The sequence below is a fragment of the Gigantopelta aegis genome, chromosome 11 (assembly GCF_016097555.1).
Source record: "Gigantopelta aegis isolate Gae_Host chromosome 11, Gae_host_genome, whole genome shotgun sequence".
Taxonomy (NCBI): Eukaryota; Metazoa; Mollusca; class Gastropoda; order Neomphalida; family Peltospiridae; genus Gigantopelta; species Gigantopelta aegis.
Window position 1 is genome coordinate 5074321 of NC_054709.1, and position 14021 is coordinate 5088341.

The 14021-nt window shown below is 36.6% G+C and overlaps 1 protein-coding gene across 1 annotated transcript in view; it reads right to left on the reverse strand.

Annotated features, from left to right (window-relative positions):
• Positions 1-7531, reverse strand: part of LOC121385183 — a 31440-nt gene extending 23909 nt beyond the window's left edge. Inside the window, exon 1 of the mRNA XM_041515745.1 lies at positions 7208-7531. Coding sequence (XP_041371679.1) covers positions 7208-7333 — 126 coding nt within the window. The 5' untranslated portion in view covers positions 7334-7531. The remainder of the gene's footprint in view (positions 1-7207) is intronic.
• Between the last annotated feature and the right edge of the window lie 6490 nt (positions 7532-14021).

Sequence of the window (14021 nt, forward strand, 5' to 3'; positions counted from 1 at the left end):
CACACACACACACACACACACACACACACACAGACAGACAGACACACACACACACACACACACTTTTGAAGTGTCCATTTTAATGACGTTTTTCTCTCAATTCATCGACCACACTAGCCTGCGTTCAGAACGCGCCTTTAAGCATCTGTATTTCAAACAACACATGTTGCTCCCTTTGAGAGATCGTCTCAAGTAGCTCGTTATATAATTGTGTGACCCCCTCCTCTTTAAAAACAATCTTGGATCCGCACCAGGTTTGGAGTCCACCAGACATTTAATGATAATGAGGGTTTTTAGTACCATTGGGGGGAGGGGGGAGGCGTAGCTCAGTGGTAAAGCGTTTGCCCTATGTGCGGTCGGGCTATGATGCATCCCCGTCGGAAGGCCCATGACTGGTTTAACAAAGACCACGGTATGTGCTATCCTCTGTGGGATAATGCATATAAAATATCCCCTGCTACTAATTAAGAAGTGTAGCCAATGGAGTGGATGCAGGGACTTCCCACTCTAATTATATGCGTGGTCTTACACAATATATAGCTAATTAAAATGTGTTGAGTGCGTCGTTAAATGAAACACGTCTTTCTTTTTAGTACCCTTTAGCGATATCTATAGATGCTCCTAATTCACTCTGCATATAACGCGAAATTTGATTGGCTAATGAAATCCATTTCATTTGCGGCAGTAAAATCAGCATTAACTTGTCGAAAATTTGGGGAATTCCCCAAGAGAATATAAATAACATATTCATACGCTACCTCTCAATGTTTAATTGCTCACCGTTGAATCTTTTCTTCGGCAAAATACGTGTTCCTTTACATTTTATAACGTAAATGCTGTTTATAAACGTATGTGTGACGCCGACGGGAATGCGGAAGTAAGTAACGGTAACTATGCCACATTATGAATTTTCGTTCTCGGCACCAGTTCGTAATGAGTATTCGCAATTAGTATAATTGGTAATAATGGTTGGTATTGTCGTTAAATATTAAGAGCAACAGGTGTATTACACGTAAAAGCGGCTATTTTAATTTGCTTGCGCTATAACTATTTTATACGGCGGATGACTTGAAACTCGATCGTAGTGATCAGGTTTTTGTCATTTCAAAAAAGTAATATTTAAAAAAAAAAAAAAAAAAAAAAAAAAATGTGTTTGTAGAATTAGAATGGTGAAAATTATGTTGCATTTGACCATTTGCGGACGTTAATACTAGTTTGACAGTCTACATTTGTCTACATATTAAATATATTTTCTGGTTTAGAGTATTAGTGTCTGTATATTCAATGTGCTTTCTGGCCGTCTTAATATTTGTAAGAAGCCCAAAATGGATTTTCTCTTCAAATAATTTCGTACGTACGAAAAAATCCTTTTGTTTAGGAAATAAAATGAAATTTAACCTGGTACAAATATTAGAACGATCAGAAACACATTTAATATACAGCCACTAATGTTTTATGCAGAACAATATATTTGGCATGTAATTACAATCATCAAAAAGTTAGTCGATAACATTTTAAAAATTGCAGCAAACTCAGGAATAGAAGGTGAATCCATTATTGCATACTAGGTAGAAGGTATAGGATTAGCAGTTCACTCAACGATGACCTATGTTGTTATAAGGTGTGTAACAAATGGGGCGTGTAACAAATGGGAGGATACCTCCGAAACACTCCATCGTGAAATCATCACTTTGCTTACGTCGATGTCACTGGTCTCAGCCGAACCAGGTAGACAGAACTCACATGCACAAGCACAGCAGTCTTTGAAAAATAACAGCATACCGACCTGTAGGCCACAATGGCGTTGTCTGATCCATATAGAACTTGGAATTATTTTGACAGGGGTCAAGAAAGTTAGACCGGTTTTATTTTATTGTGGCGAAATATAGCTACTTTTGATTTGAATGACGTCAGTTTTCCAATGACGTAACGTTGCATCACTTTACAATAACAATAAACTGGGTACATGACGTTTCCGTTTTCAGAACGCTGGAACATTCCAATGCAAACAGCTATTTGAATATTTTTGTTTGAGAATTACTAATGCCCCTGAGTGTTTCAAGGAAATCTTGTAATTAAAAAAAAAAGTACTATTTATGAAATATCGATTTGAAGTGAAATTACAGTAAGATAATTATGTTATATTTATTATGTACTTTCTTATTTTTGTTTGTTTGTTTTGTTTAACGACACCACTGGAGTGCATTGATTAATTAATCATTGGATGCCAAACATTTGGTAATTCTGACACGTAGTCATCAGAGGAAACCCGCTACATTTTTTCTAATGCAGCAAGGGAATTTTTATATGCACTTTCCTACAGAGAAGATAACACATACCACGGTCTTTGTCCAGTTGTGTACTTTCTTAATGAATGATGCGATCGAATGCAAACAAGAACAGTTTCCGTGTTGCCTGTTGACATCGTTACACACATTAAAGGGACATTCCTGAGTTTGCTGCAATGTTTAAGATGTTATCGACTAACAATACTTTTTAACGATTGTAATTACATATCAAATATATTTTTCTGCATAAAATATTAGTGGCTGTATATTAAACATATTTCTGGTCGTTCTAATATTTGTACTAGGTTAAATTTCATTTTATTTCCTAAAAAAGATTTTTTCGTACGTACGAAATTATTTGAAGACAAAATTCAGTTTTGGCGTCTTACAAATATTGAAAGGACCAGAAACACATTGAATATACAGACACTGATATTCTAAACAAGAAAATATATTTAATATGTAAGTTTAATCGTAGAAATATTTTATTAGTCGGAAACATCTTACAATGCAGCAAACTCGGGAATGTCCCTTTAAGTGTTTTCTTAATCGATGCATTTTAAATATTTCAAAACAATTTATTAACGCACCTTGTTAGATAAAATTACGTTTTGTTTTTGATTTGTGTTGCTGGTTTTTTATCTTTTGTTGTTATTTTTTTGTGGGTTTTTGTTGTTGTTGTTGTTGTTGTTGTTTTTTGTTAGCCTTTAGCTACTACATGTTATTTGTAAATTCGCGGAAGTAGACGTCTATATTAAACGGATACTCCATTAACATCAGTTGACGTATTCATACGCCCATAAAATGAGGTCATGGCGTCGTAAATGTTTATATTTTCAGGAGATACTACAAATGCCACGGTAAATGTAGGAGGGTGATAAATAGAATACTAAATTCGTGGCCGTTTGTTACCATTTATCTTACAACTCATTGCTCAAAAACGTATCTAACTCGTTTTCGCTCGTTAAGATAGGTTTTTAAGCACCTCGTTGTGAAACAAATGGTATCAAACGGCCACTCGTTTAGTATCCTCTAAGTAACAGGACAATATGCATGTAATATCGCGCTCTTTCCAACTACATGTAAGTCAATAATGAAATGCAAAATACACACACCAACTATGTCACTGGCGACTTACTTTCAGAAATTCGTTAAAAAAAAATAATGATGACACATTACTCTTAATGTCCTTTAATGAGGTCAGCCATACACACATTATCTCATCTAATACACATAATAACTGCATTCGTGTGGAGTTAATGGCGTGATGAATAATCTGTTGTCGGTAATTTTTCAGTAATGAAGAGCTTCCAGTTTTAAATCGTCAGTTGTAATGGACTGAGTTACGAACAGTTTGCATTTTCACTCATTATCTTGTCATTAGGCTCTAGATCACTGGCGTAGGAAGCAAGGTGGGGTGCAAGGGGGCACCCCCCCCCCCCCACACACACACACACACGCACACACACTTTGTAGCAGCATCGATCTTTATATATATATATACATACATGTGTATTCTCCCACTTTTTGGCACCTTCCTACGCCCGTGTATATATCGGGTAGGTAAATATCGTACACGTTAAAACATACTATTGATCCAGAACCGTGAAGATGTGCGTAATATGTGTAACATGGAGTTGAACAAACACAATATGAATTAAGCTTTTTCTGTACAGTCGGCGTAATATTACTCTTTGTGGATGCTCTAAATTCGTTCGTTGCTGACAACGATTGCCATTTATTGCAATCAGTAATTGGTGTATAATAAAAAACATAGTAATAATTTAAAATGTTTATGAACACGTAAATAAATAAAATACAACAAATTAATTAATAAATAATCAATAGTTAAAATACATAAAATTAAATTAAATTAAATTAAATTAAATAAAATTAAATTAATACAAATAAATAAATAAATTAATTAATTTAAAAAAAAAAATAATAAAAAAAAAAAATAATAATAATAATAAATAAACAAATAAATAAAATAAATAAATAAATAAATAATACAAATTGGGTATAATTCTCTATTCAACATTCGTCAAAATTATTGACGAATCTTCCAAGATAACCTACAGCCGTGACGTAGCCTAGTGGTAAAGCGCTTGCGTGATGCGCAGTCGCTCCGGGATCGATCTCCGTCGGCTATTTCACGTTCCAGCCAGTGCACAACGACTGGTATAACAAATGTGTATGTGCTGTTCTGTCTGTGGGCTAGTGCATACAAAAGATTCCTTACTACTAATGGAAAAAAGTGAAGTGGTTTCCTTTCTAAGACTATACGTCAGAATTATCAAATGTTTGGCATCCAATAGCCGATGATTAATAAATCAATGTGCTTCAGTGGTGTCGTTAAAAAGACAAACAACAACAACAACAAAAAATAAAAATAATCATGATAATAATAATAATAATAATAATAATAATAATAAATAATAAACAAGATAACCAAGACCCTACATAATAATTTTTATCACTGGTTTGATAACATCACTTACAAATATCTAATTTTGCATAATACAGAATATATTTTTACTTCATCCGTTTGTACCAAACTCTCCCAGTGACGTAAAACGAATTCCGGTTCTTGTGAACTATATTTAAGAGTGAGTGTGGGAGCCATTCCCACCCACACCCAAACCCTGGACGGAGGAGCCGGCATAGGTTGACACCTGCGCCCGTGATAGGCGTGCGCTACAACAGCTTGTTATGAACGTTCACGTTAAGCCTATGACCTGACCCAACCAGGGACCTAATCCAGGTCTCTTAGGCTCTGCTAGACCATAAAGCATCCTCTTTGTAAGTCTTTTAGCATTGCACTGCGAGATCGCAAAGTTGCGAGAGTTTAGTGAATTAGGCCCCAGCCATTTCCCAGTAGCGCCATCGTAAAGCGTTGTTGCAAAATTGATCATCATCATCATCATCATCATCATCATCATCATCTTCAATTTTGTCATTGGGTATTTATTTTGTTTTTATTTGTACTAAATGGCCTTGCAAGATGATCTGATTATATAAAATATATTTTACTTCAGCCTTGTGTTCCAAACTCATCAGCAGTTTTAAATAAACGTTGTTTTTTTCTTCTTTTTTTCTTTCTAAACGATTTTTTTTTTAGTTTTAAATGATGGGATGAAATAGTAGATCTAGTGGCTTTGTAGTTCCTAATGGTCTATGATTAATCTTAAAAACCTCTGATCACTCACATTTTCAATTAGGTTATTCACAGATCAATCAAAAGTAAAACCGTTTGAAAGTCTTTACTTAAATGGCAGGGCCATATATAAAATAACTGCTGAAGCAGAGGACAGTATTAGCAAGCAGTACGCATTAACGTAAGGTCTCGTCTAGCTACACGAAAATGATACTCCTAAATCAAAAACTCAAATAAAATAGCGCTTTTAAATAAAAATACACTTTTAATATTTATCTTGGGGCCATTGCCCGCTAACCTAGATCACTCGGTAGAATGTTCGCTTGAGGCGCTTGGGTTGTACGATAAAACCCCGTCCCTTGGTGAACCCATTCTCCAAATTGTTTTTCCCGTTCCAACCAGTGCTCTTTGACTCATGTATGAAAGGTTGTCTAAGGAGAAGTGCTTCTTTGCTACTGATAGAAAAATATAGTAGGTTTCCTTCGAAATTACCAAAATGATTGACATCCTTATAGCCGTTGATTAATAAATCAATGAGTTCTTGTGATGTCGTTAAACTTTATATTGAACCACCATCAATCAAATACAGTCCCAGATTAAAGACCTAATCGTTTATTTACGATTTGTAGCAGAAAACGGATTCAAACTTTATTTTGAAACAAACAAATTTAAAAAGTTAACGTTTGTTTTGTTTAATGACTCGACTGGAGACAATTAGAGCACATTGATTTATTAATCATCGGCTTTTGGATGTCAACTGTTTTGGTGATTTTGACATATAGTCTAAGAGAGGAAACCTACTTCATTTTATCCATTAATAGCAATGGGTCTTTTATAATTATCCGCCATCCCACAGACAGGATAGTACATACCACGTCCTAATTAAATGATAAATGGCATTCAAGCACATACGAAAATAACAAATGTCGTTCAGATGTATAACTGAAATATATAGATGTTGCTTACTCGACGGGCAGGCTGCTTTTAAAGGGACATTCCTGATTTTGCTGTAATTTTTAAGATGTTATCGACAGAGACTTTTTAACGATTGTAATTACATATTTTTCTGCATAAAACATTAGTGGCTGTATATTTAACGTGTTTCTGATCGTTCTAATATTTGTACTAGGTTAATTTTGATTTGATTTCCTAAAACATATTTTTTCGCACGTACGAAATTATTTGAAGACAAAATTCAGTTTGGGCTTCTTACAAATATTGAGACGACCAGAAAAACATTGAATATACAGACACTGATATTCTAAACAAGAAAATATATTTAATATGTAAATTTAATCGTAGAACTATTTTATTAGTCGGAAACATCTTACAATGCAGCAAACTCAGGAATGTCCCTTTAAAGGAATACTGTCACAGATTTAAGGACCTTATTTCTCTAAAAACGGATAACTACTAAAAATTACATTAATTGTTGGAAACCAAATCTAACTATTCCATTACCTTAACTGAACCATGATGGAGTGAAATCCATGTCAACCCTCTCGGCAAGTTTAGTTTTTGAATTATGGACCATTGCCATAATTCAATTATTTTTACAAAATGTCATCAATAAATGGAGTATGGTGGATATGAAGATGGTTGAATAACGTACATTTAGGGACAAATCAAATTATTTTTGTTCAGGTAATACTTTGTTAGACCATTAAATAGGTCAGTGGTCTGTGACAATATGCCTTTAACTTGGACAAACTGATTTGAAACAAAACAAAATGATAATTCGAAATGTTTGCAAGCAACTCACATCATACGTTCTTCTGGAAGGAGCCCATATATTTGACCTTCTCCGATTCTCTTTATAGCTGCTCACCCAGAACCCGCATGTAGACGTCAGCAAGCACGCGACGATCAAATACGCCAAACCTGGCATTCTGAATAGGTTCCCTTGCTTTTAGTCCGCACTACGACCGCTGCGTGTCGCTGTATGAAATTCTGCTGCGATCTGTATCTTTATACGAGGATGGGTAAATCCATTGATAATCTGGCAACCAATCTTAACGCTTTTCCAGACTTTGTGTGGATTTACACAAATCGATCAATACGCTGACGTGCAAACACTGTTGGTAAGAAATTGTTGCGGCGAACAGTGAGGCGCAGTGTAAATTAACTGGCTGTACCGTGTATGCTCTTTCGCTACGCAAACCAATTTCCAAGTTTACTGATTTGTTTGGGACGGGGAAAAATTAGTACATTCGTCACTGTTTGACAGAACTGAGCCGAACGAGAAATATTTAATCTAGAAGAGTACAAGGTCCCATCCTTGTAATAGAAGTACTTGCAAAGATTTATATCGAGACGCGCCTAAGTCAGCTACTTTCTCAATTTCGCCCATTTTTGTATTAAATTTATAGGAATTTTTTTTTTTACAATTAAAGGCATACTGTCACGGATTTAAGGACCTTATATCTCTAAAAATGATAATAAATAAAAATTGCATTAATTGTTGGAAAACAAATCTAGCTATTGCATCACTTTAACTAAACCATGATGGAATGAAATCCATGTTAACGATCAAGGCAATTTTAGTTTTTTAATTATGGACCATTGCCAAAATTCAATTATTTTTACAAAATATCATTAATAAATGGAGTATGGTGGTTATGAAGAATGAAGTACATTTAGGGACAAATCAAATAATTTTTGTTCAGGTAATACTTTGTTAGACTATTAAATAGGTCAGTGGTTTGTGACAATATGCCTTTAATCCCGCAATGCTCTTAAAGCCCGGTTTCCATAAAACCTGTAATACCGACACAGACTTTTTATTTTTTTATTTTAAATGGGACCACGGATGAAGCCGCTTAGATTGCATCAGACTGATATGGATCGTCGACAGACCGGGGAGATCGTTTTCAACTGCAGTTTTGTCACACAGCGTTTGCGACTGTCCCCGTCAACCTGTGTCAGTTTGCGTCAATCTAATAGTATTTCTGTCTGCGTTGGTTGCGTCAACCTGTGTCAGTCTGCGTCAATCTAATAGTATGTCTGCCTACGTTGTCCGCGTCAACCTGTGTCAGTCTGCGTCAATCTAATAGTATATCTGTCTGCGTTGGTTGCGTCAACCTGTGTCAGTTTGCGTCAATCTAATAGTATGTCTGCCTACGTTGTCCGCGTCAACCTGTGTCAGTCTGCGTTAATCTAATAGTATGTCTGCCTACGTTGTCCGCGTCAACCTGTGTCAGTCTGCGTCAGTCTAATAGTATGTCTGCCTAAGTTGTCCGCCTCAACCTGTGTCAGTGTGCGTCAATCTAATAGTATATCTGTCTGCGTTGGTTGCGTCAACATGTGTCAGTCGGCGTCAGTCTAATAGTATGTCTGCCTACGTTGGTTGCGTCAACCTGTGTCAGTCTGCGTCAATCTAATAGTATGTCTGCCTACGTTGTCCGCGTCAGCCTGTGTCAGTCTGCGTCAATCTGATAGTATGTCTGCCTACGTTGTCCGCGTCAGCCTGTGTCAATCTGCGTCAATCTGATAGTATGTCTGTCTGCGTTGGTTGCGTCAACCTGTGTCAATCTGCGTCAATCTAATACTATGTCTGTCTGATTTGGTTGCGACAACCTGTGTCAGTCTGCGTCAATCTAATACTATGTCTGTCTGATTTGGTTGCGTCAACCTGTGTCAGTCTGCGTCAATCTAATAGTATGTCTGCCTACGTTGGATGCGTCAACCTGTTTGTGTCGGTCTGTGTCTGTCTGCACTAATCTGTGTCGGTATTTGTCTGTTCTGTGTCTGCGTCAATCTGCGTTGGCTGCGTCTATAGATCTCATTATTTGTATTTATGAACTCTTTCCAAATTTTGCAGCATGAGCTAGTTGTTAATGCCCCTACTTACTGGAACTTCCTGATGACTGCAATCGTCAACTCAATAATACCTTTTGTTAATTACTTTCACTTTAACTTTAATTTCATACTTATATTCATTTGAGGTCCAAGCACTCTGCTGTGGTCTGTATCGCAGCTAGTTGTGTTGTTCGTCAATCTACCCTGGATTAAGTCACTGGAGAGGTCAGAGGCCGTTCCCAGGGTAGACATGCCTAGGCTTGTAGCGACAGATTTAGGATAGTGTTTGTACAATACGTGGCGACCACTTTGGTGTCAAAAATGGTCAGACGTTTACATAGTCTGCCCCAGTATATAAACAGGACAGGCTAAGTAACATATATTTAATATGTAATGCTGTTGGTCAATAGCATCTTACCAATGGCAACACATTTAGGGATGTCTCTTCAACATTTGTGCAGAGCAGTTTCCCAAATAGCTTTTGAAATCTTCACAAGAGAATGAATTTGGGTCTCAGTTCGATATATAATCAGTGAAACAAACCGAAGTGGATGTCCGTATGTGCAAGGGTGTAGCGATATCGAAGCGGACGGACATTCCACGTGCACTGTCCCGTTTACTAACGGTTATTGACGCGGCAACACGTCTGGTTATTGCTTTAATTTGCTCTTTGCCGCAGTCTGCATCGACAATAACCAATTGCGAGTTAACTCGACAGTCTTTACTAAACTAATATCTGCAAGTCGTAAAATTCGAAATGACGTGATGTCCCGGGCATGAAAATCTTATTGGCGCCATCGTAAGTCGTTATTGAAATAGCATATTGACTGTTCCTGGTCGACATTCCAATCACAAAACATTTGCGTTCTATTTCCCACTCACCCACTGGAGAGACATACAAAAATGTGTTAGGTGCATGGTACATTACAGGAATACTCCATATATTATGTTGTACAGGCACGGCGAAATTAAATAAGACATTGGCGGTACGGACTCCGATCGAAGGTGCAAAGCAAAGTTTCTAGGGGGTTCGTGGGGCATGCTCCCCGTAAAACTGTGAAAATTACGTGACCTGAAATGCAATTTTCTGCATTCTACGAAAAACAAAATTCTAATTCATCTCTGCCTTAAACAGACATTCCTAGGTTTGCTGCATTGTAAAATGTTTCCGACTAATAAAGTATTTCTACGTTTAAACTTACATGTTAAACATATTTTCTTGTTTAGAATATCAGTGTCTGTATATTCAATGTGTTTCTGGTCGTCTTAATATTTGTAAGAAGCCCAAACTGGATGTTGTCTTCAAATAATTTCGTACGTACGAAAAAAACATGTTTTAGGGAAAAAAAAGAAATTTACGCTAGTACAAATATTAGAACGATCAGAAACACGTTTAATATACAGCTACTAATATGTTACGCAGGAAAATATATTTGATATGTAATTACAATCGTTAAAAAGTCTTTGTGAGTAGATAACATCTTTAAAATTGCAGCAAACTCAGTAATGTCCCTTTAAGATTTACTACCTGTTGTGGGTCGAATTAAAGATATCTGATTGATTGGTTGCTCCGTGGTCATGGAATACAGGTCAAAGTCAATCCATCCATTCACTGACGATAACGGCACGGATATCGATTACGTTATCTTTGAGGTACAAGTTAACTGTTTGAGCGTAATCGTAGTAATTGTGTTTTAAACTGAAATGGATGTTTTAAACGTCCTCTCTGGGTTTTTTGTTTTTGTTTGTTTGTTGTTGTTGTTTTGGGGGTTTTGTTTTAGAACACCATTCGTTATTTATAATAACACACATTCCAATAACACACTTACGTATATTATGTTGTTGTTTTTTTAAAGATATATTGCTTGCTGACTCCGCCGCGACAGCTATACCATCTAATGAAAAAACCCACACACGATTGAAATTGATTACTCCGTGACGTATAAGTTAACCTGAAACAGATTGTACTGTGACGCATAAGTTACTGCAACCGAAATAAAATGTGTCTTAACCTTTATTTTTAGGATATGAAAGATTTCGGATACTACAACTGTGTCCGTTAAATACTATTTATCTTACAACATACGTATTTTGAAACATGTTTGTATATTTGATTTACATATATAACAGTTTATAAGTACATCACGATCTGTATTACTTGTTTACAGTAATATAACAGTTATACACTAATTTTGTTTTAATTATTATTACATGGATGAATTGGGAATTTCGTGCTAATTTTTGGAACCAATGTTATTTTATAAACAAAATTCTGAATTTGTATACAATAATTATTGTATACAAATTTGGAAAAAAGAATATGGTTTCATTTTGTGTGATAACAATCAAGGACATTTTGAGGTCACTATAGGTCACCACACAAATCTATTAGGAGGCTAAATGGTATAAGGTACTAGATAGTGCGTCACATTTGGTCTAATCCGTCTTGACGTTTGCACAAAAAAATGGGTTTTATGTGTTTGTCAAAAAGGGGATGTTAAGTGTCAAAAGCAGAGGCACACATCTCTCTGCTAGTGTGTACAACGTGGACAATCTTGTCACTGTAAATTGGGTAGTAGGTATTTCAGACTGCTAATAGGGGGCAAACTATAGATTATTTTCGCACAAAATCAGAGATTGTTTTACCACCCCTCCCCCTTGTACACTTCTTATACAGTTGATCATTACCCCTCTTCCCCCCCCTCCCCCCCCCCCCCCCATGTTTAAATTGATCTTCCACGCTTAAAAGTACACCGGTTGAAATTAGGAGCATGGCTTGCATCCATTTTACATCAATAAAATAATTAATTTTGGCGTATATACTCAGCCATGAACCTCCTCTCGACACAGCCACCACCACCCCAGATTCTCTCTCCCACCCACCCCACTACCCCGGATTTTCGTACTTTCTGGATGGCCCCTTGCTGCAAGACAATATTCATTAAAAAAATAAAACAGTTAATAACCCTGTCACGGGGATCCTATAATACCCGTAACTGAATAAAACACGATTATCCAAATATCTCTCCTAACTGTATATCTATTAGATCTCTCTGTATCGGGCAGTCCAATACCCGAGTGGCTCGGCTCTAGGTATATCCTGAGATAAGATCTTATATAAAGTATATGTAATATAGCACGTTTAGTTCACTAGAAAACACAACAAAACACAATACACTTTGGAATCTGTATTAACCTTACGCTGACAAATATATTTGCCGCAGTTAATTACTTACAACAACAATAATAACAACCCAGAACTAATCACTTAATTAGTTAATCACTAGGTGTCTAGTTTACACAATATTCTAATCACTTCACCGTGATACAACACGCACACGCTGTTGAGAAACGCTGCCAGGGGAACTTAATTAATAAAGGAATTACAACTCTATTCCTAACTGGTTAATTTTTAATTAACCCTTAACTACTCATTCAGTAACCTTGTAATACAGAATTAATACTGGTACCTGTCACAATAAAGACAATAACCTACAGTTTACCTAGGTCCTAGTTAAACCAGTTAGGAATAGAGTTGTAATTCCTTTATTAATTAAGTTCTCCTGGCAGCGTTTCTCAATTATCACACGTTATTGAACGAGTAGTAAGGGTTAATTAAAAATTAACCAGTTAGGAATAGAGTTGTAATTCCTTTATTAATTAAGTTCTCCTGGAAGCGTTTCTCAATCATCACACGTGTGGGTCTTGTGTCACGGTGAAGTTATTAGCATATTGTGTAAACTAGACACCTAGAGATTAACTAATTAAGTGATCAGTTCTGGGTTGTTATTATTTGTTGTTGTTAATTAACTACTGCGGTAGTACATTTGTCAGCGTAGGTTAATACAAATTCCAAAGTGTATTGTGTCTTCGTTGTGTTTTCTAGTGAAGTAAACGTGCTATAATAATATATACTTTATATAAGATCTTATCTCTGATCATACCTAGACGAGCCAGCGGGTATAACTGCCTGTTACAGAGAGATCTAATAGATATAAAGTTAGGAGAGATATTTTGGACAATCGTGTTTCATTCAGTTACGGGTATTATAGGATCCCCGTGACAGAAGCCTACAATTTACTTCGTCAGATTACCGGAAACACTGTCTAAATAATAATACAGTATTAAAATATTTAAAGTCACATCAATGACATCAAGGTTATACAACAGATCAGAAAAATATATTTACCACGTCCGGACTGAACTTATATATTTTGTTCAGTGGACGACGTCCGTTCCCCAGCAGCCTTCCAAAGTTTCTTCCCGATATATCTAAAATCCTAGCTATTTATTACAAAACTGAATATCGCCTGGGGGCACAACGCGGTCCCTCACCTATCATGTGAATTTCCACCGCTCCCAGAGTCGGTATATTTTTTCTGAGATGGTCAGACTTACTGTCGCCATTTCGCTAGGAATACAAGGTCGTAAAACAGAACTCGCGGAGGTATTGCGTAACTACTGGCCACATGGCCTCCACACCTGGTCTAAGTGTGTATTACGACGCAGCTCTACCACCATCGCGCGGGGGTACTACGTAACCACTCTCCACATGGCCTCCACACCTGCTCTGGGTGTGTATTAGGGGGTACGGTCGCGCGGAGGTATTACGTAACCAAGCTGCACACAGCCCTCTAAAACAATTAGCATCGCCACAGGCGAAAAAGATAAGAGCATGTTCCGTCACAAACACACATTTTTCGGCCTCCTAGCCTGTCACAATAGAGCAAATATTAGTATGTCATAAAAAGGGGTTGCACCCCCTTCCACCTCTTGGA